The sequence below is a fragment of the Lagenorhynchus albirostris genome, chromosome 2, assembly GCF_949774975.1.
Source record: "Lagenorhynchus albirostris chromosome 2, mLagAlb1.1, whole genome shotgun sequence".
NCBI lineage: Eukaryota > Metazoa > Chordata > Mammalia > Artiodactyla > Delphinidae > Lagenorhynchus > Lagenorhynchus albirostris.
This window is the reverse complement of record NC_083096.1, coordinates 121,024,183-121,048,278: the sequence shown is the minus strand read 5'-3', so window position 1 is coordinate 121,048,278 and position 24,096 is coordinate 121,024,183. Positions and strand designations below refer to the sequence as shown.

Below are 24,096 nucleotides of genomic sequence, written 5' to 3'. Positions count from 1 at the left end.
CATTCGTCCCAGCACAGAAGCCATTAGAGAAGATATTGCCAGATTCTATACTATTTTGGCTGTTTCATTTTAAGCAATTGGAAAGTCATAAATGGGGGAAAGAACAGTTCAGTTTGGCCTGATAAATTTTAAGAGGGTCCGTGACTGTGACATCATCCTGATGTCCAAGTCTTGCATAAAGTGGTACTCAGTTTTCATGAATAAATGAATTTACATTTGTTTTAATGGGGGTTGGCTTTGTTTTCTGGGTTTTGATTCACTAGCAATGAAGCTAGGTCCTGAGAGAAATCGTCAATACCCATTTTAGCCCCAAGACTAGAGACATGGTATATGGAAAGTAATTTTGGAGAAGTAATTTATTCTTGCTATATTGGTAAGATATTTCTTTTCATCAATGATTTATTCAATTGTATTCTTATAATCATATAGCTATGTTTTTAAAATACAAACCTTTGCAAACATCTACGGATAATATTTGCAAGAAACTGGAAAATATGTCAACACCATTTCATATCCATGGTCTGCAATAATGATTTTTGTTCAATTTTGTCCCCATATCTTATGCCAACAAAGACTGATTTATAAAGCATCCAGAGTCAGATAATACTAAAGATAATTGCTATGCCTGGTTAGAGTTTAAGAGCAATTTCCTGAGGCACCACTTGTAAAAGTGAAAGAACATACATTGGAATGAGTGCTGGTCAACTATATAGTAAAAGAAAAATAAGGAATTGTTGCAGCCTGCTTTCCAATATTATTTTAAATAATAACTGCATTACGCCTGATGATCCTACAGAACCTTTAATAGTGTGATTTCACAAACTCTTTTTAAAACTTTCTAGGCACATAGAAAAATCAAATCAGTCATAGTCCAATTTCAAACAATTTATTTACAAATATGATCAGTGCTTTATCATCTAAAAGTGGGACTTATTAAAATATAAAGCAGGTTTGGATTTCTTCTGGAAACCAAATGATATTTTTATTTTAAGTAAGAAAAGAACCAGTAGCTATATTAACAAACATCTTATTAGATATAGGACATTTTATTTCATTTTATTTTTTAAAAAATTAATTAATTAATTTTTGGCTGCATTGGGCCTTCATTGCTGCACGCAGGCTTTCTCTAGTTGTGGCGAGAGGGGGCTACTCTTCATTGTGGTGCACGGGCTTCTCATTGCAGTGGCTTCTCTTGTTGCGGAACACGGGCTCTAGGCGCGTGGGCTTCCGTAGTTGTGGCTTGTTGCGGGCTCTAGAGCGCAGGCTCAGTAGTTGTGGCGCACGGGCTTAGTTGCTCTGGGGCCTGTGGGATTTTCCCAGAGCGGGGCTGGAAACTGTGTCTCCTGCACTGGCAAGTGGATTCTTAACCACTGCGCCACCAGGGAAGTCCCAATATAGGACATTTTAAAACAACCTTGAAAACTGCAACATTTATGTTTTCATTTAAAGAAACCTATTAAATTTTAAAGAAAAATTAAGTTTGAAGATTTAACATATAATTAATTCAATTTTAAAATAGACTCATAGATTTGTTAAGGAATATCCGAACCTGAGAAAATTTTTAGCCTGAGCTAAACCAGCGATAGGGACATTTAATCTTGCCTTAGAAAGTATTATTAATTTGTGTTCACATTTTTTATATTCTGTAAACTTATCCCTGCCTTTAAAATGATGAGATTTGCTTCTTATGAATGTTGGCCAAACCAAATGTGGGACTGAGCAAACTTTTGGCAAATTAAAACAAAGACCAACTAACTAATTTAGGCTGTTGTTTGGGTTTTTAAAAAACTCCATTTCTTATCCATTTAGCTTTGACTTATTTACTTTGTATAAATTATCAGCTTCAGTTATTTGGTTTGGCAATCAGTGCACAGCTAGAGAAAAAGCGGAAAACAAGTTTAAAGATAAATCTAGATTTAAAAAAAAACCCTAGATATTTGATACAGAGGAGATTTTGTCATGATGATAGATGGGTTTTTCTAGCTTAAAGAAATAAAAAAGCAAAGAGCTTTTTCTTATCTAAATCTTTATTAGAAGAAAAAACAAATAGATTTAAAACAATGAGTAACAACAAATTTCATTAAATATTAAACAGTTTAGTTATCAAAGATATTTAGACAATATGTTCCTAATATTTCTGCACAGCAGAAGCATACTGACTATAGAGCTCAGACTGTCTTGTGCTCATATGAGTTCGTTTTTGGCATAAAAGAATATCCAAAGTCACATTTAAATATAATAGATAAACTGCTAGGAACTTACTATAGAGTCTCAAAGCTTTCACAAATTATCATTGTGTGATTGACATTCCCTTAGGGTGAATGTTTTATGGACTCTTTCTGTAACACTGAGTAACAAACTGAAATCATTTTCTTTAAAGTTAGTACTAATAAAATTATTTAAAATTGAATTAGAAATTATGTTCTTGTTCATATTAGCACAATAAAAAGTAACATGAATAAACGGATTATTTCATATCAAAAGTTAGAAAATGGAAATAACATACATAGAATGCTCATTGATGATAATAAACTATCATTTAAAATGGAGCTATTCAGTACATGACATCTGTGAGCACCCTTTCTAGGGGTAAAGTTTCCCTTTGTAATTTCTTCAAGTTTCCCATTCCAATCTGTGTAAAACACTGAGAAATGTAGTCTTATACCTATTGTATTTTCAAATATCTATCATAGAAAAGGTTACATTTTAAACTCACTTTTAGTAAAAAAACAAACCTAACAAGTGTCCTTTCAGGTTTTTTTCTTGCGTGTAGTACACATTCATGAATGTCCACTAGGCGCAAGGGAAATTGTTTATGCTGCAAAATGTAGTCTATATAGTGAGGATATCAAACATACTGAAATGACAAATGGTTTTCAACCAGTGAGCTAAGAAAAAAACAAATGCAAGAAGACTTGTTTTAATCACTAAACATTGCAGGATTCTTTTTTTTTTAACAATGTGTGTAAACTTGCCCACAAAAGCTGGGTAATATTAAACAGCCAGTAAGGCACTTTGTCAGAGAGGACTAAGTCATAAAGGCTGGATGATTGACAATTTGTTTAATAGGAAACAGTCTATACTTAGAGCAAAATCTGGAATGTGGCGCTCCTTTTACCGATTTATTGTCAAACAGGAGTGGGGAAAACTTTAAAATCTTCTGTTTTACTTTGTTTACCAATTTTCCCTGCAGAAGTCTTTTAGTTGTAATTTTAAAAATATATTAGGAGCTACCAATTTAAATAATGTATCATTTTTCAATCTAATATTTAAAACAATATTAACATATTTACTGGCATTTTCAAAACATCCTAGCCATTCTATTTAAAAATGAATTACAAAACAAAAGATCTTAGTATAAAAAATGTTCCGTGTTATTAACAATTCCCTTGCAACTTCTGATGGCTTCACGTATTACAGTATAAGCTTTGGTATAAAACATGCAAATAAAAGCCAACAAGGTCGTGAATACAGTGTTCCATACACAAAGCACTTATGAAACAAGTGTAGCACATACACAGCAGATGAGGGAAAGGTAACACCGCTGCAGGATGACCAGAGTTTGCACTTCTACTGCTTCTTAGTTTGTGCATTTTGCTCGTTCAAAATCTTCAGCAGAGATTGACTCATGTAATAGGGTCTTTCAGCAGAACCATCGTTTCTTTCTAAATCTTCCACTAGGAGGAAGAATGGCACAGGGTAAATATCAAAGCAAAACTGTAAGAGAAGTAACATCGCCATCTGCTGCATACTTGCTTTACAGCAGTTCAAAATGTTATTCTAAAAAACAGCATAGTTTGGCATCAACATTATTGTAAACATAACTATGAGAAAACAATCAGCCCTTGTTACTATATCAATAAGATATTATCTCATTCTGTGTACCAGGTCTGATTCTGCCAATAGCACGTGCCTCTCAGCTGCATGATTAAGGAAATAAGTTTTATCTTCTTTTAGAGAGCAAATGTAACTACACAAAAAACAAGATGTATGAGGAATTTCTAAATTCACCTTCAAATTCCTAAAAAGTATGATGTATTCAACTTGCCTTCTAAGTTACCATATTAGTTCAAGATTGCTTTTGTTTTTTGAGCAACAATTTAGGTGGTACAGTTTTTTTTTTTTTAAAGATTTGTAAATTTTCAATATATTTCAAATCTTTGAACCCAAAATTTTTAGAAGTATGGCTCTGTTTTTTCAGTTATTATCTTAATTTCTTTATAAGAAAGTGGCTTTTAAATTTTTCTCAACTCATTTTTCTCTATATTTCAATTATACAAAGAAGTAATTAATGAAAAATATTTTTCTAACTAGAATTAAGCACACAATATAGTTAAAACTTCTATACTTAGAGATTTTTAAAGAATATTTATTAAGAATATTGAACCAAACGACATTGCTTTTCCTATGATTTTGCAACCAAGGGTTATATTATTAAAATATAGCCAAGTTTAGAATGTATCTATCTATCTCCATATAGTTCAGTGAATACTTTTACTGTGGAGAATTTTCTGGTCTAATCAGCAGATTTAAATGTTAAGCATTTAAAACATGGGCCCCCATCTAGTACCAAGGATCTAAAATACAGAAGTTATGATTGTTAGAATTCTCCAAATTAATCTCCTTTGTCTTTCTCAATTTTCTAACTCCTAGAACAGCCAGGCTTATAAGGAAAAAATAGGCCAAATGATTTCACACATGTTGATTTATATTTTATGCAAGTGATTTTCCAACTTTTATGTGTATCAGAATCACTAGAGAACTTTATAATAATTCACAAGCTGCCCCACACCCAAATACTTAGAATCTCTTGGGGTGGGGGGGGCACATGTATCAATATTTATAACAATTTCTCAGAGTGATTCTGATACGTACACAAAAAATTTAAAATTGTTTCATCATTATGAATTTTTCAACTACTCCTAAAAGGGGACTTATTCCTTATAATTTTTCAATATTTAAGTTAGAGGTAACCATTTTACTAGATTTTTATTGTGAACCCTGTATTACTGAATAATAAAATAATAACTATCTAGAAAGATAGGTTATCACTGTTCTCTGAATTATACTTCAAGGAGCATGAGAGTGAAGAAGGTATTAGCCAAGGTATGAAGCCAAATGACACTTTTGATTACAGTAATCTCAAGAAAGCAAGCCAAGAGCAAGACGGTGGCCATAGAAGGACCAATATTTTGAAAATCTCCCCTATTCATTAGCTTCTTGCTATTAAGCTGCTATGAAGTCAGTCTAAATCTAGGTTCCCACACTTCAGGGTCATTAAATAAATTACTATTTATATTTATAACAATAATACATTTCTGACTCTCTTCTTGGATACATGGATCATATATCAGATCAAAATGTTAGATCAACATGTTCCTTTCTGTCAAGACATAAATAATCCTTATATACAAACTTAGTGTAAAAGCCAAAAGGATACTATTGATTCAATGCTCCTTTTGGGGTACATTGTTACACTGTTTGCCATGTCATATGCACTTGCACATAGGAGATGGATAGGCAAAGTACGTGAGTGTCTGATTCATGCTTTGCTACGCCAGAGCCTGGTTTGTTGCTCTGGCCAGCAAGGGTGGAGTATGAAAGTAACTCTCCTCCTAAACCCTTCAGGAAGAGATTTCCTAACCTACAGTATGCCTCTTGTAAAGGTACAAGATGAGGTACCTATGAAGGGCTAATATTTCCTTAGGGTAAAATCTGAAGTGTCTTTCTTATCTTTTCTCTTTCTTCACCGAAAGTTAAGCTAAAATTAAACTTTTTATAGAAAAAAGCCACATCATCTCTTTAATCTAGAAACTCATAACAGATATAATCACTCTTCTGAAACAGATCCATACCCATTTTCTATATGATGGGCATAGGAAAATAGGGATTTATCTCTATTTGGGTTACAGACAAATGGCATGAGTTATGTGGCCATCTCAGTTCTGCTCAGAATATTTTCATGGTGGCCAGAGGTTCATATTATTGGAAATGACATTCCAGAACTCAGATTCAACTTCACTATAGATATAATTTCACTAAAACAAAATGGCCTATGAAGGTTCCACAGTAAGTTTTACCTAGTAATGCAGCCTATGGAACCTGTATAACATTAACGTCTATATGTTTGTTATGGTCTCGAATTACTTACTGAAATATACTTCCTAGGGAACCATTAATACAAGTTTAATCACAGTTTAGAATGTTGTCCACTAGCTTGAACAGTATAAATATAACCATAGCACCATATTTACAAATTTAGTACCATATGCTGGTTAACTATAAATCAATCTTTTTATGGCTAATTGATTACACATTTATAGTGCTTTCAAAAATTTCCTGAATACCCTTTACAAATATACATTTATAAAAAGAAAGGCTATCAAAATGCTGCAATGGGAAACAGCATGCCAAGTTATAAAAGTTTTGGAAACACTTTCAGCTATAGACTTTAAAAAAATGTGTGACATTTACACCTCGCTCTTCAGCTGGGACCACTATAAAGTATCCTAGTTCACAGAGGCTACTGTCATCAATTGCCTGATACCTCAGATGGTACCAAGTTCTCGCCTTTTAGGAATAAGCACTGAAATTTCACATTACTTAAAAGCATCATTTTCAAATACAAATGACCTAATTTACAAAACTTCTACTTAAAAATGAATGGCACTGTTTGGAGCTTTTCTACTCTTTCTGCTTCTGGGGAACTAGTTGCTTCTTGTTCAGAATTCCGTGCAGGGTAGGGGTTATGAAGTAGGGTTTTTCTGTAGATCCATCATTTCTTTCCAGATCTTCACCTGTATATGCAGCAGCCAAAGCAGGCAAAAGCAGCAACAGCAGCAGAACAATTATATGCATTTTTATAAATTGGAGAGTCGAACAGGGAAAAATCAGAGAAAGCAGTGTTAGAAAGTCAAATATAAGACAAATTAGTGCAGTTAAGTAGCTGATGCTGGTCAAAGTAAGAAGCTTCAACCTCTGCCAGGAAGCACTGAAACTTCCTAAATCCCACCCACTCCAAAGAGGTTTATTTTGATAGTTTAAAGGTTAATAAGATCTTTTATGTACTTTAAAATGTGTTATCTTTAAATTCTAACGACTGTTCATTTCAGAGAGGTAAATTGCCACATCCTCTGAGATGAAGCTGAATAAAAAGTATGGTGTGATAAATGTAGAGAATAATTGAATTTCAGAGTTCAAAGTCTGTTTTAATGGTAATTCACACCCTCATGTTACAGATGAAGAAACTGAGACCCAGGGATGTAAAATGATTCTCCTGAAATTGAAAGCTCTGGGGCAACAGGATGAGGTGAGGACCCAGTCTCTTGACACCTACTTCAGTTCTCATCCTACTTAACTAAATGGTGTCCTGTCCTAAATCCTTGTAGTTTACCTCAGATTATATTCAAAAGCTAATACAGTGTTTGCTGACTTCTGTAATACATGAGTTTATATTCCTGCTTTGCTTAGGCTAATAATAAAATGATGGATATTCACTGAGCACACATCTGTTGGGTGGTTGGGGACAAACATGAGAATGATGCTGAGAAGCAAGGAGAAGTTTGCATGGAATTAAATTTCCTGCAGATACATATAATTCACAGCTGATAATAGCTATCTCAATAAATACATAAATGCAACTTGAAACTGTTTTGACTAGTATATTAAAAATATTATGCTATTTTAGCCTTTATTTATTATGAAATACAGGATAAGAAATATCATATAAAACCATATAGCATAATCACAGATTTATGGAATAAATCTAAGTTATTTTTCATCATACTCTCTTAGGAATGGTTGGATTATTGGTTTATTAGATTTTTACATTAGACTTCACAGTGACTTTCCCCACATACAAAATGAAAAGCTAGGAAGGGAACATGATAGATGCTGAACATTTTTGTTCTTTTTTCCTTAATCATATTTCTATATCTTATATCACATATCATATGTTGTATGTTTATATCATTATTACTTTTGAGGGATTGGTAGGAACTGTGGTATCAATCACATAATAATGAAAATAAGCATCTACAACTATTGTTTTTTTCCCATCCTGGGACCAGAATTCTCATCGCCTTGTAATGTTGAAAGGATGCTATGTCTCTATAAATGAAGTGTTTGTTTGCAAATAGTTGGCATTTTTAAAATCACCAGTTTTCTGGCAGTCAAGAAAATAGGTATAAAGAGGTATATATTTTTAAAAAAGGTACAGTTCCACACAATCATAATTTGCCTTAGAGTATCATTTAAGAAGAAAATTTTCCAAAGTTAGATGTTGCCCATAGTAACAGCTGCAGAGGGAAGAAAAATACAATTTGGCTTCTCTTGTTCTTTATTATCAAAGACAAGAACATCCAAAAAGAAACTATTCACATTCAACACACAATGTGTTAAATAAGGCTGAAATTATACCTGCTTTTCAAGAAGTTGGCAATTAGTAATATAGATGAGTGGAAAACATTTCTTAGTGCTCAAATTTAAAATCTACTGTCAAAATTAAAATCTACAAGATTTGCCAAAGCTTCCAAAGATTGGAAACTGATAGGTTCTAAACATTTCCCAGGATACATTTTGAGAAAACTTTTCAGTTACAAGAATCAGGAAGATCCCAGTGGGCTCTCCCAGTTTCATTCCCATGATTAGCATTTGAGATGAAAGGAGAGACCTCTGAACATTCAAGATCTCTGTCTCTTCTGTGTCTTAAGCTACCTTATTCCCATGCTCCTTCTTCCACCTCATACCTGAGCTGAAGTTTGTTCATGTGGTATTTTGTAGATGGCTTTTCCTGACAAACCACTGAAGCACTAGGAAAAGATTAAACATTCCAGTTCCATTTATAGCCAGAGGAAGAGCTAACTAACTTGTACACAAAGTTCTCCTGATTAATTTGTCCAGTTATTGAAAATTGATTTGTTAAATGTTCAGAAAAAAAAATCAAACCATTTTCTAGAAGGTTTTTTCCTTCAATATAGCTCCCTAAAGTTAGTATCTTTAGGGAGATATATATATATATATATATATATCCTCCCCTGACCCCAGCATGCAGTTGGTGCTGTGAGTTACACTAAAAAATAAACTGTTCATTTTATACAAGTAGATCACTCAGTAATGCCCTGTCATAGAATGTTTTCTCTGCTTCTCTTAAGAGCAATGTGCCAGAGAAATAATCTCTCAGGGGGTATTAGTTGTAGGGCTAACAAGTTCTGTTCTTTCACCTGTTGACCCTACTTTATCTAGGTTGAAGGTAAGGACAGATCAAGCTCCTGATGGGCACTAGGTTCTCCAGGGCTTTTAAGATGAGGTGTTGGGGCTTCCCTGGTGGCGCAGTGGTTGAGAGTCTGCCTGCTGATGCAGGGGACACGGGTTCGTGCCCCAGTCCGGGAAGATCCCACATGCCGCGGAGCGGCTAGACCCGTGAGCCATGGCCGCTGAGCCTGCGTGTCCGGAGCCTGTGCTCCACAACGGCAGAGGCTACAACAGTGAGAGGCCCGTGTACCACAAAAAAAAAAAGATGAGGTATTAATAGAAAACATATTCATTCTGCATATGTGAGGTGCACATGCCACATAGAAGCACAGTGAAGAAGTCAGTGATGAAAGCTCTATTGAAGTATTTTAACACTACGCGTCGGAGTTGATCTAGCCATTTCCTAAACATGCCTCTCTATGAATCCTATCTATTTGTCATCGTGTTACCCAGTGTGAATTGGCCCCATGTGTCTTTGAAACCATTGCCAGCTTGGCTTTATCAGAAGGTATAAAGGCTGTCCTCAGAGTCCCCAAAGCCCAGCCTCAAAGCCCAGTTATGTCTTCAGTTGTTAATAAAGCACAACAGAAGCCAATCATTATTATAAATTTGAAAACATTAAGAAATTAAAATAATTTCATGCTAACACCATGCCATGATGCCTGACCCTCCAGTGCTTTGCAAACTCCATCTCTTAGCCTTTAACGTTTACAAAGCATCTACTAGACAATGTCTCTTTCCAAATAAACTGTTTTGCAGTTTCAGCCAGGTCATAGCAAATCCACAAGCCAGCTAAAAGACTGGGTCTTAACCTTTTCATCTTTTGGTTATCCACCAGAGGGGGAAAACACATATACTGAAAACTTACAGAAGCAGATGAAAATTGTTTCAATACACATTGCATAGACGCTGAAGAATCCATGTGCAATTAGGTAAGATCCAATCATGACTGTCTGTAAATGAGCAGAGAAGAGAATGAAGATGCCATTAACTTGTCCAAAAGAACAATAATGCAGTTTTAAATAAAATCATGATGAGGACGCTTTGAAATACTCTGTGTTGGAAAAGATTTCAATATAGGAATGTACAAAATTCAGTGATAAAGTTTTTGAGTGCCTTTGTACTGGAATTTAAACAAAATGTACTAGTTTACCTGCCAATTTTCTTATCACTATCCCCAGTGCCTACCAAAAACAGCCCAGATTTAGGATCCTGCACACTGAGGCAGTAAAGCATAGGAGTTAAGAGCATACACTGCCTAGGTTTAATCACAGCTCAGGCACTCACTCGACAAGTCACCTAACATCTCTGGGCTTCCTACATAAGATTGTTGGTGGGGAAGGGGAGAATGTGAGTAATAATGGTATTTATGACACATGGATTGAGTGAGTTAATATACTGTAATAGATCTCGCAGGGCTCCCCCCAGGTCCTCTCCAGATGCCACATCTATCCCCTAGTTGTTGGGAATGTATGTAGGCTGCTGATGACTCAGCTGTTTTGCTCACTAGGAATTGCTCTTGCAGGGAACTGCCTCACCCAAAGTTACACCATCATTCAGAGGGCAACCCCTGGCCAACGGTTGCCTGATACAGCATACAGAGGCCTAGTCCCTTTGTCAGAATTTCCTGTAATTATGTCTGAGGCTTCAGCTATAATTGCCGCATGGGTCAGCTTCTTCTTTTGCCTGGGCCTGTCCTCCTCACTTCCTTTCAAGTGTATCTCAGGAGAGCACTTCATAATAAGCCTTCTGCATGCAATCCTCTGTCTCAGGGGTTGCTTCCAAGGGACCCCAGCTCTAAGGCAGAATGAGGCTTGGCCTCAAAGTAAGACCAATCATGTTAGCTATCATTATTTCTCCTATTCCTTTTTGGTTTTTTATTTTGCCATTTCTCATAAATCAGAGTCAATGTTACCCAGACACTATAGAATGAATTGTGTCCCCTCAAAATTCATATGTTGAAACCTAATCCCCAAAGTGATGGCATCTGGAGGTGGGGCCTTCAGGAAGTAATGAAGTCACAATGAAGGAGCCCTTGTGAATGTGATTAGTGCGCTTATAAGAGAAGACAGGAGAGATGAAATCTCTCTCGACCATGTTAGGATACTGCAAGAAAGTGTCCCTTTGCAAATTAGGAAGAAAGCTCTCACCAGGAACTGAATCTGTGGGCACCTTGATCTCGGACTTCTCAGTCTTAAGAACTGTGCGGAATAAATCCCTGTTGTTTAAGCCACCCAGTCTATGGTATTTTTGTTGTAGCAGCCCAAACTTACTAAGACATCAGCTCTTACCAGCAAAGGTACCCAGTAGTAATTTAAAGATGTTGGTCCTACTATAATCATTGGGAGTCTTTCTGTGAAGAGTAGAAAGGCCAGGACACCTAGAGTGAAAAGGCAGAACATGTATATTGTGCATTTGCAAAGGAACATAGCTTTTTGTAGTAAAGAAATTTTTCTAAGCACATGTTAAACTTATTACTACTACTACTACTATTACTAATACTACTACTTACCTATACACCCAGCAACTAGAATCTTCCCCAGGATTAGTACAAAGTCTGTCACTCTATCCATAACTGCAACTCTGAGAATCAGAAAAAAGAAAGTATAATTTTGTGTTTAAATTATATTTGTTATCAGAAATTTATGAGAGTAAATAATCCATGAGTTCATTTTGATGTGTCTTTGCTGAAATTTTATTTGGCCTTTGTTAAATGCAAGAAATGAAGTTAGAACCCAGGCATGATTTTCTGACTTATTTATAATGGAGTAAACAGAAGATGGCATTGTAAGGCTGTCAGGTGCTATTGGTGGTGTCAGCATTTCTCTCTCTAATTCGAGGACTAGGGATACCCTGAATCCTGAGGATGGCTGCACTGGTTCTCTGATTTTGTTCACTCAGACTCTGTCAATTTTGGGAGGGGGGAATAGTCAGAAACATGATGATAATGTTCATGTGGGGAATTTCTTGAGCATAGGGGATACTAAAAATGAATAAGTGCCAGTGGGTATAAAGGCATAGGTGGATGATGGGAGCAATAATTCTAAAACATATGAAGAAATTAATGGTGTGAAGGTGAAGATTTAAATCTATTAAAATAAAAGATAAGATTCATGTCTAATAAGACCACCAACATGTGAAGTATGGATGCTAAAGCTTCACCAAATCATCTACTGCCATGCTCAACCTGATTACTTACTTTAAAATATTTCTCATCAGCAGATTGAAAGCATCTCTCGCTGACCTGCAGAAGTTTTTGCCATATATTGCAATCTGAGGAAGACAGTTGATATTATTCTGGAGTCAGTAACGTAATTTAACAAGACCAACAGACAATCCAGTGACAGGAACATGAATTAATTCTGTCACCCACACAGTTATTCTCATTCCTTTTTCCAACAGTTGGGTTCATGGGAGGCTTGGGCAGTGTGTGTCCTCAACTCTGCACAACTCTCAGAGTCATTGACAATAAGGTATGTTTTGGTTGCTATTTGCCCTTAACTCCATGGGGATTAGACAGCTTCAAACAGGTAGGTCTTCGTCTCAAATCCCAGGACACAGCTGCTGTCTTTGAAGTGTTTTGGCTATGGTTTGTTGCTGAATGGGTTAAACGTTGTAGCGTTCACATTAAAAACTACTCTCAGGAAACCCACTGCCTTCCAATACCCTTGCTTTATTGATTAAAAGGCTCAATACAATATTCTCACTGGAGGTATATTAATGACTCTTTGAATGTCCATAACTATTTGAATCACCCATGCAGACCCTATATCACTGTGATAATATGCAAGTGTTATAAGGTTGTAGCTGCTAAATTGTAGAATAATATTTTTGGATCCCCTATTTAAAAAAAAATCTCTTTAGAAGCCTCCATATTCCCATAGGAAATAAGTCACAAATTCAGCTATGCATTATCAGTTCCCACACATTTCAAAATAAGAATCATAAAAAGAAATAGACCCTTCCTTAAAAATATGTAAATCCCAGAATTAGAAGAATATTTTCTTTTCACAGTGAAACATAGACGAGGTAAGCTTTCCTCCCACTAAACTATGTCAAATACAAACAAAATCATTTTCAATCTAGCACATTTTTATACTTCTTGGTAAATAATATTTTCCCTCTCCAAAAAGGTATTGAAGGTAATAATGAACTACAGTTAAGTTACTGTCTTAACTAGGAAAACATAGCCCTGAATGATGCATTGGATTCACAAATTCTTATAACAACATGGTGATAAATTCAACTGCTTGATGCACAAGTGCTTTAGAGATGGAAATGTAGACATGGGGTTTGCGTTTGCAAAGAAGCAGTTTAGTAAATAAAAATAAGCTACTTACCATAACATAGGCATTTCTGTTCAAAAACTTTACTGCTTTTTCTAAACACCAGAAACAGCATCTCAGGCAGCATTTTAGGAATTTAGAAATGTTGTTCTGGGCCTCTATGAGAAGGAGATATTTAAACCTATTAATGATTTGCAAACTCTAGGAATCAAAAAAATATAGTAAAATTTTAAGTGTGCTTTAAAACTTTTTTAATTGCAGTGAAATATACATAAGATTTACCATTTTAACCATTTTTAAGTGTACAATTCAGTAGCATTTAGTACATTCACGATTTTGTGAAATTACCATCACTATCAATTTCCAGAACTTTTCATCATCTCATATAGAAACTCTGTACCCATTAAACAATAACTCCTCATTCTCCCTTTCTCCCAGTCCCTGGTAACCTCTGTCATACTTCTGTCTGTATGAATTTGCCTCTTCTAGATACCTCATATAAGTAGAATCATACAATATTTGTCCTTTTGTGTCTTGCTTATTTCACTTAGCATTCAATTGTCAAGATTCATTATTACATTTATTTTTAGAGCTGAATAACATTTCATTGTATGTATATGTCACATTTTGCTTATTCTTTTTTCTGTTAATGGAAATTTGGGTTGTTTCTACCTTCTGGCTATTGCAAATAATGCTCCTATGAACACTGGTGTGCGAGTATTTGTTTGAGTCCCTGCTTTCAATTATTTTGAGTATATATGTAGAAGTGGAATTGCTGGCTCATATGGCAATCAAATTTTTGACTTTTAAAGGAATCACCATACTGTTTTCCACAGTGGCAAATCAGTGGTGATTTTACATTCCCACCAGCAATGCACAGGCGTTCCAATTTATCCTCACCCTACAAAAATTTTTCATTTTTTGATACTAGACATTCTAATGGGTATGAATTGGTACCTCACTATGGTTTTGATTTGCATTTCCCTATTGACTAATATTGAAGATCTCTTCATGTGTTCATTTACCATTTATATACGTTCTTTAGAGCAATGTATATGAAATCCTTTGCAGGAGGGACAAAGATGGTGTCATAGGAGGCTCTTGAACTTCCCTCCTCCCCCAGATGCACTGAATGTACAGCTACACATGGAGCAATTTCCTCTGAGAGAAATCCAGAAACAAGCTGAGTGACTCCTACACATCAGGCAACTATGAAAATCCCACGTTGAAATGGTAGGAAAGGCTGAAACACACTCGCCATAAACGCTACCCCTGGTACAACACCATGCAATCAGGACAATACCCCCAACTCTCAGCTTCTCCCTGAGGAGTGAAGGGTTTGGGCAGCACATCAAGGATTCCAACTTTTAAGGCTCCCACCCAAGAGACAGACCCCGCAAAACACTTAGCTCTGATAGCCAAAGGGGCTTGTTTCTACAAGTTCTACAGGACTATAAAAAACAAAGCAGCAGTTCTTAACCGGCACATATGCTAGCAATCACTATACCCCCAGGCTTAGCAAAGAGGGAGCAGGCAAAAACGCCCATTTTCCAGTCTCTTCCTGGGAGGGGATTGACTGCGTACTTTACAGCCTTGTGCCTAAAATTCCAGCTTCTAGTTTGCACACTCTTGGAGCTAGCTGTGGTCCTCCATGCACCCAGGGGGAGCAGGTCACCAACATCTCTTTGGAAGGAGCTTATACACCTGTGTGGTGCCCCAGTTTCTGCAGCTGCTGCCCGAGTCATGGTCTCCCCTTTGTGTGGCTCTAATAGGGCTTGCACAAATGAGTCTCACAGGACTGTAGAAAACAAAGAATCCATTTTTAAATGGTAAAGGAATGCCCTACCACCACCACCACCACGACCATGGCTATACATCCTGGCTCAGTGCAGAGGGTGCAGGCAAAAGCCACCTCCTAGTTTCTCCCTGAAAGGATAATCTACATACTTGCCCAGCTGCTGCCTAAGGGTTTAGCATCTAATCAACCGGCATCTAGGTTCTGACTGTGATCCTCCACTTTGGGACCCTGACAGGTCTAGGTACACCTTCAATTACTAAGAGCCACTAAACTAACTATGGTGGCTAGGACAATCACAAAGATTTGAGAGAACCAGAAGGTTTGGCTGGGCTGATTAATGAAGCTCATCTCCTACATGAGACTATTCTGTCAAGTTGGGAAAGATGGCTGTTTTATCTAATGCACAGAAAGCAATACAGAGAGTCAAGAAAAAAAAAGAGAAGGAGAAACAAGGGAATACTTTCCAAATAAAAAATATATATATATTTTCAGAAACTGATATTTCTGAAACAGAGATAAGTGATTTAACTAGTAAAGAATTCAAAATAATGGTCATAAAGATGCTCACCATGGTCAAGGAGAAATGCATGAACAAAATGAGAATTCAATTAAGAGATAGAAGATATCCAAAAAAAAATCAAACAGAATTTATAGAGCTGAAGAATACAATTGAACTGAAAAATTCAATAGGGGGATTCATAGCAGATTAGATCTAGTGAAAGAAAGGATTGATGGACTCCCTCTTGCGAGAGCACCAGAATCACAACTAACTGCTGAACAAGCATTGACAGGAAGACACTGGTGGAACTCACCAAAAAAGATACCCCGCATCCAAAGAAAAAGGAGAAGCCACAGTGAGACGGTAGGAGGGGCACAATCACAATGAAATCAAATCCCATAACTGATGGGTGAGTGACTCACAAACTGGAGAACACTTATACCACAGAAGTCCACCCACTGGAGTGAAGGTTCTGAGCCTCATGTCAGGCTTCCTAACCTGGGGTCTGGCAATGGGAGGAGGAATTCCTAGAGAATCAGACTTTGAAGGCTAGCAGGATTTGACTGCAGGACTTTGACAGGATGGGGGAAACAGAGACTCCACTCTTGGAGGGCACACACAAAGTAGTGTGTGCATCGGTACCCAGGGGAAGGAGCAGTGACCCCATAGGAGACTGAACCAGACCTACCTGCTAGCGCTGGAGGGTCTCCTGCAGAGGTGGAAGGTGACTGTGGCTCACTGTGGGGACAAGGACACTGGCAGCAGAAGTTCAGGAAGTACTCCTTGGTGTGAGCCCTCGCAGAGTCCACCATTAGCCCCACCAAAAAGCATGGGTAGGCTCCAGTGTTGGGTCACCTCAGGCCAAACAACCAACAGGGGGGAACCCAGCCCCACCCATCAGCAGACAAGTGGATTAAAAGTTTTACTGAGCTCTGCCCACCAGAGCAACAGCCAGCTCTACCCACCACCAGTCCCTCCCATCAAGAAACTTGCACAAGCATATTAGATAGTCTCATCCACCAGAGGGCAGACAGCAGAGGCAAGAAGAACTACAATCCTGCAGCCTGTAGAACAAAAACCACATCCACAGAAAGATAAGATGAAAAGGCAGAGGACTATGTATCAGATGAAGGAACAAGATAAAACCCCAGAAAAACAACTAAATGAAGTGGAGATAGGCAATCTTCCAGAAAAAGAATTCAGAATAATGAGAGTGAAGATGATCCAGGACACTGGAAAAAGACTGGAGGCAAAGATCGAGAAGATGCAAGAAATGTTTAACAAAGACCTAGAAGAATTAAAGGACAAACAAACAGAGATGAACAATACAATAACTGAAATGAAAACTACACTAGAAGGAATCAATAGCAGAATAACTGAGGCAGAAGAATGGGTAAGTGACCTGGAAGACAGAATGCTGGAATTCACTGCTGCAGAACACAATAAAGAAAAAAGAATGAAAAGAAATGAAGACAGCCTAAGAGACCTCTGGGACAACATTAAACGCAACAACATTCGCATTATAGGGGTCCCAGAAAGAGAAGAGAGAAAGGACCCGAGAAAATATTTGAAGAGATGATAGTCGAAAACTTCCCTAACATGGGAAAGGAAATAGCCACCCAAGTCCAGGAAGTGCAGAGAGACCCATACAAGATAAACCCAAGGAGAAACATGCCGAGACACATAGTAATCCAATTGGCAAAAATTAAAGACAAAGAAAAATTATTGAAAGCAGCAAGGGAAAAATGACAAATAACATACAAGGGAACTCCCATAAGGTTAACAGCTTATTTCTAGCAGAAACTCTACAAGCCAGAAGGGAGTGGCATGACATATTTAAAGTGATGAAAGGGAAGAACCTACAACCAAGATTACTCTACCCAGCGAGGATCTCATTCAGATTCGATGGAGAAATCAAAAGCTTTACAGACAAGCAAAAGCTAACAGAATTCAGCACCACCAAACCAGCTCTACAACAAATGCTAAAGGAACTTCTCAAAGTGGGAAACACAAGAAAAGAAAAGGACCTACAAAAACAAACCCGAAACAATTAAGAAAATGGTAATAGGAACATACATATCAATAACTACCTTAAAGGTGAATGGATTAAATGCTCCAACCAAAAGACACAGGCTGGCTGAATGGATCCAAATCAAGACCCATATATATGCTGTCTACAAGAGACCCAATTCAGACCTAGGGACACATAAAGACTGAAAATGAGGGGATGGAAAAATATATTCCATGCAAATGGAAATCAAAAGAAAGCTGGAGTAGCAATACTCATATCAGATAAAATGGACTTTAAAATAAAGAATGTTACAAGAGACAAGGAAGGACATGACATAATGATCAAGGGATCAATCCAAGAAGAAGAAATAACAATTATAAATATATATGCACCCAACATAGGAGCACCTCCATACATAAGGCAACTGCTAACAGTTCTAAAAGAGGAAATCGACAGTAACACAATAATAGTGGGGGACTTTAACACTTCACTTACACCAATGGACAGATCATCCAAACAGAAAATTAATAAGGAAACACAAACTTTAAATGACACAATAGACCAGATAGATTTAAATGATATCTATAGGACATTCCATCCAAAAAAGCAGATTACACTTTCTTCTCAAGTGTGCATGGAACATTCTCCAGGATAGATCACATCTTGGGTCACAAATCAAGCCTCAGTAAATTTAAGAAAATTGAAATCATATCAAGCATCTTTTCTGACCACAATGCTATGAGATAAGAAATCAATTACAGGGAAAATAACGTAAAAAACATAAACACATGGAGGCTAAACAATACATCACTAAATAACCAAGAGATCACTGAAGAAATCAAAGAGGAGATCAAAAAATACCTAGAGACAAATGACGATGAAAACACGATGATCCAAAACCTATGGGATGCAGCAAGAGCAGTTGTAAGAGGGAAGTTTATAGCAATACAATCCTACTTCAAGAAACAACAAACATCTCAAGTAAACAATCTAACCTTACACCTAAAGGAAGTAGAGAAAGAAGAACAAACAACACCCAAAGTTAGAAGAAGGAAAGAAATCATCAAGATCAGAGCAGAAATAAATTAAATAGAAACAAAGAAAACAATAGCAAAGATCAATAAAACTAAAAGCTGTTTCTTTGAGAAGATAAAACTGATAAACCATTAGCCAGACTCATCAAGGAAAGGAGGGAGAGGACTCAAATCAATAAAATTAGAAATGAAAAAGGAGAAGTTACAACAGACACTGCAGTAATACAAAGCACCCTAAGAGACTACTACAAGCAACTCTATGCCAATAAAATGGACAACCTGGAAGAAATGGACAAATCCTTAGAAAGGTATAACCTTCCAAGACTAAACCAGGAAGAAATACAAAATATGAACAGACCAATCTCAAGTAATGAAATTGAAACTGTGATTAAAGATCTTCCAACAAACAAAAGTCTAGGACCAGATGGCTTCACAGGTGAATTCTATCAAACATTTAGAGACGAGCTAACACCCATCTTTCTCAAACTCTTCCAAAAAACTGCAGAGAAAGGAATACTCCCAAACCCATTCTATGACGCCACCATCACCCTGATACCAAAACCACAAAAAGATAATACAAAAAAAGAAAATTACAGACCAATATCCCTGCTAAATATAGATGCAAAAATCCTCAACAGAATACTAGCAAACAGAATCCAATGACACATTAAAAGGATCATACACCATGATCAAGTGGGATTTATCCCAGGGAGGCAAGGATTCTTCAGTATATGCAAACCAATCAATGTGATACACCATATTAACAAATTGAAGAAGAAAAACCATATGATCATCTCAATAGATGCAGAAAAAGCTATTGACAAAATTCAACACCCATTTATGATAAAAACGCTCCAGAAAGTGGGCATAGATGGAACCTACCTCAACATAATAAAGACCATATATGACAAATCCACAGCAAACATCATTCTCAATAGTGAAAAGCTGAAAGCATTTTCTCTAAGATCAGAAACACGACAAGGATGTCCAATCTCACCGCTATTATTCCAACATAGTTTTGGAAGTCCTAGCCATGGCAATCAGAGAAGAAAAAGAAATAAAAGGAATACAAATTGGAAAAGAAGAAGTAAAACTGTCACTGTTTGCAGATGACATGATACTATACATAGAGAATCCTAAAGATGCCACCAGAAAACTACTAGAGTTAACCAATGAATTTGGTAAAGTTGCAGGATACAAAATTAATGCACAGAAATCTCTTGCATTCCTATAAACTAATGATAAAAAATCTGAAAGAGAAATTAAGGAAACACCCCCCATTTACCATTGCAACAAAAAGAATAAAATACCTAGGAATAAACCTACCTAGGGAGACAAAAGTCCTGTATGCAGAAAACTATAAAACAATGATGAAAGAAATTAAAGATGATACAAACAGATGGAGAGATATACCATTTTCTTGGATTGAAAGAATCAATATTGTCAAAATGACTCTACTACCCAAAGCAATCTACAGATTCAATGCAATCCCTATCAAATTACCAATGGCATTTTTTACAGAACTAGAACAAAAAATCTTAAAATCTGTATGGAGACACAAAAGATCCCAAATAGCCAAAGCAGTCTTGAGGGAAAAGAACGGAGCTGGAGCAATCAGACTCCCTGACTTCAGACTATACTACAAAGTTACAGTAATCAAGACAATATGGTACTGGCACAAAAGCAGAAATATAGATCAATGGAACAGGATAGAAAACCCAGAGATAAACCCACGCACCTATGGTCAACTAATCTATGACAAAGGAGGCAAGGATATACAATGGAGAAAAGACAGTCTCTTCAATAAGTGGTGCTAGGAAAACTGGACAGCTGCATGTAAAAGAATGAAATTAGAACACTCCCTAACACCATACACAAAAATAAACTCAAAATGGATTAGGGACCTAAATGTAAAACCAGACACTATAAAATTCTTAGAGGAAAACATAGGAAGAACACTCTTTGACATAAATCACAGCAAGATCTTTTTTGATCCACCTCCTAGAGTAATGGAAATATAAACAAAAAAACAAACAGGACCTAAGGAAACTTAAAAAGCTTTTGCACAGCAAAGGAAACTACAAACAAGGTGGAAAGACAATCCTCAGAATGGGAGAAAGTATTTGCAAACGAATCAATGGACAAAGGATTAATCTCCAAAATATATAAAGAGCTCATGCATCTCAATATTAAAAAAAAAAACAACCCAATCCAAAAATGGGCAGAAGACCTAAATAGACATTTCTCCAAAGAAGACATACAGATGGCCAGGAAGCACATGAAAAGCTGCTCAACATCACTAATTATTAGAGAAATGCAAATCAAAACTACAGTGGGGTATCACCTCACACCAGTGAGAATGGGCATCATCTGAAAATCTACAAACAACAAATGCTGGAGACGGTGTGGAGAAAAGGGAACCCTCTTGCACTGTTGGTGGGAATGTAAATTGATACAGCCACTATGGAGAACAGTATGGAGGTTCCTTAAAAAACTAAAAACAGAATTACCATATGACCCAGCAATCCCACTACTGGGCATATACCCAGAGAAAACCATAATTCAAAAAGACACATGCATCCCAATGTTCATTGCAGCACTATTTACAATAGCCAGGACATGGAAGCAATCTAAATGCCCATCGACAGATGAATGGATAAAGAAGATGTGGTATATGTATACAATGGAATATTACTCAGCCATAAAAAGGTACGAAATTGGGTCATTTCTAGAGACATGGATGGATATAGACTGTCATACAGAGTGAAGTAAGTCAGAAAGAGAAAAACAAATATCGTATGTTAATGCATGTATGTGGAACCTAGAAAAATGGTACAGATGAACCAGTTTGCAGGGCAGAAATTAAGACACAGATGTTAAGAACAAACGTATGGACACTACGTGAGGAAAGTGGTGGGGGGGCGGGTAGTGGTGTGATGAATTGGGAGATTGGGATTGACATACATACACTAATATGTATAAAATGGATAACTAATAAGATCCTGCTGTATAAAAAAAATAAATAAAAGAAAATTCAAAAAGAAAGAAAGAAAGGATTGATGAATTCAAAGACAAGGCAGTGGGATTCATCCAATTAGAGGAAGAAAAATTAAAAAGAATGTACTTTTTACATGTTACAGAGGTCCCAGGAGAAGAAACAGAAAGGGGCTGAAAATATATTCAAAGAAATAATGATTGAAAACTTCCCTAACCTGGAAAATCAAAGAGACATCCAGATCCAGAAAGCTCAAAGAATATCAATGTAAAGAGATCCATACTGACTCACATAAAATTAATTTTCAAAAGTTAAAAGGTGGGTAAATGCAGCAGGAGAAAAGCAACTTCTTATATACAAGGGAATCCCCATAATACTATAAGCATATTTTTCAGCAGAAAATTTTCATGCCAGAATGAGGTAGAATGATATGTTAAAAGTGTTGAAAGAAAAATCTGCTGACCAAGAAACTCTATCTATGTGGCAAAGTTGTCCTTCAGAATTGAAGGAGAGGTAAAAGTTTTCTAGACAAACAGAAGCTAAAAGTTTATCACCAGTAGAGCAGCCTTACAAGAAATGTTAAAGGGATATCTTTAAGCTAAAACAAAAGGATGCTTATCAGTAACATAAAAATATATGAAAGTATAAAACTCACAGTAAAGGTAAATATATACTTAAATTCAAAATACTCTAAAATTGTAATGGTGGTAGGTAAATAACTTAGAACTATAGTATAAAGGTTAAAGACAAAGTATTAAAAAGAACTATAATTACATAACTTGTTAATGGATACACAATATAAAAAGATGTAAACTGTGATATCAAAAACATTGTAGTGGGCTTCCCTGGTGGCGCAGTGGTTGAGAGTCCACCTGCCGATGCAGGGGACACAGGTTCGTGCCCCGGTCCGGGAAGATCCTGCATGCTGCGGAGCGGCTAGGCCCGTGAGCCATGGCTGCTGAGCCCGCACGTCCGGAGGCTGTGCTCCACAACAGGAGAGGCCACAACAGTGAGAGGCCCGCGTACCGCAAAAAAAAAACCAACATTGTAGTATAAAATGTGTGTGTGAGTATAAAACATAGAGCTTTTGTATGCATTTGTAGTTAAGTTGTTATCAGCTTAAAACACATTGTTATAAGTATAAAATATTTTATGTAAGCCTCATGATAACCACAAAGCAAAAACCTATAGTAGATACAAGAAAGGAATCAAAACATACCACTACAGAAAATCATCAAATCACAAAGGAAGAGAGGAAGAGAGAAACAAAAACTATAAAACAGCCAGAAAATAGTTAACAAGATAGAAACAGTAAGTCCATAGCTATCAATAATTACAATTAATTGTAAATGGACTAAATTCTCCAATCAAAAGATATAGAGGGACTGAAAGAAATTTTTAAAAAAAGACTCAAATATATGCTACCTACAAGAGTCTCACTTCATCTTTAAAGACATACTTAGACTGAAAGTAAAGGATTAGAAAAAGATTTTGCAGGCAAATGGAAACCAAAAGAAATCAGGTGTACCTATGTTTATATTAGTCAAAATAGACTTTAAGCCAAAAGCTGAAACAATACACAAAGGTCATTATACAATGAAAAAAGTGTCTATTTATCAAGGGGATATAAAAATTATAAATATTTATGCACCCAATATTGGAGCACCTAAATATATAAAGCAAATATAAACAGATATGAAGGAAGAAATAAATAGCAATATAATAATAGTAGGGAATTTCAAAATTTCACTTTCAACAATGGATAGATCATCCAGACAGAAAAGCACTGGACTTAACTACACATTAGACTAGAAGGACTTAACAGACATTTACAGTACATTCCATCCAACCACAGCAGAGTACACATTCTTCTCAAGTACACATGGGACATTCTCCAGGATAGATCATATGTTAGGTCACAAAACAAGTTTAATAAAGGTAAGAAGTGTGAAATAATGTCAAGCATCTTTTCCAAACACAGTGGTATGAAACTAGATATCAATTACAAGAAGAAAACTGGAAAATTCAACGTGTGGAGATTAAACAACATGCTACTGAACAACCAACAGGTCAAAGTATAAATCAAAAGGGAAATCAAAGAGTACCTTGAGACTAAAGAAAATGCAAACAAAACATACCAAAATGTATGGAATGTAGCAAAGCAGTCCTAAGAGGGAAGTCCATAGCAATAAACATCTAAGTTAAGAAGAAAGAAAGATCT

The 24,096-nt window shown here is 36.4% G+C and overlaps 1 protein-coding gene across 1 annotated transcript in view; it reads right to left on the bottom strand.

Annotated features, from left to right (window-relative positions):
- Window positions 1-2,076: 2,076 nt before the first annotated feature.
- Window positions 2,077-24,096, bottom strand: part of SLC44A5 (solute carrier family 44 member 5) — a 376,131-nt gene continuing 354,111 nt past the window's right edge. Inside the window, exons 17-22 of the mRNA XM_060142527.1 lie at window positions 13,593-13,696; window positions 12,452-12,525; window positions 11,765-11,835; window positions 11,544-11,632; window positions 10,121-10,205; window positions 2,077-3,677 (exon numbers count right to left, since the gene is read on the bottom strand). Coding sequence (XP_059998510.1) covers window positions 3,571-3,677; window positions 10,121-10,205; window positions 11,544-11,632; window positions 11,765-11,835; window positions 12,452-12,525; window positions 13,593-13,696 — 530 coding nt within the window. The 3' untranslated portion in view covers window positions 2,077-3,570. The remainder of the gene's footprint in view (window positions 3,678-10,120; window positions 10,206-11,543; window positions 11,633-11,764; window positions 11,836-12,451; window positions 12,526-13,592; window positions 13,697-24,096) is intronic.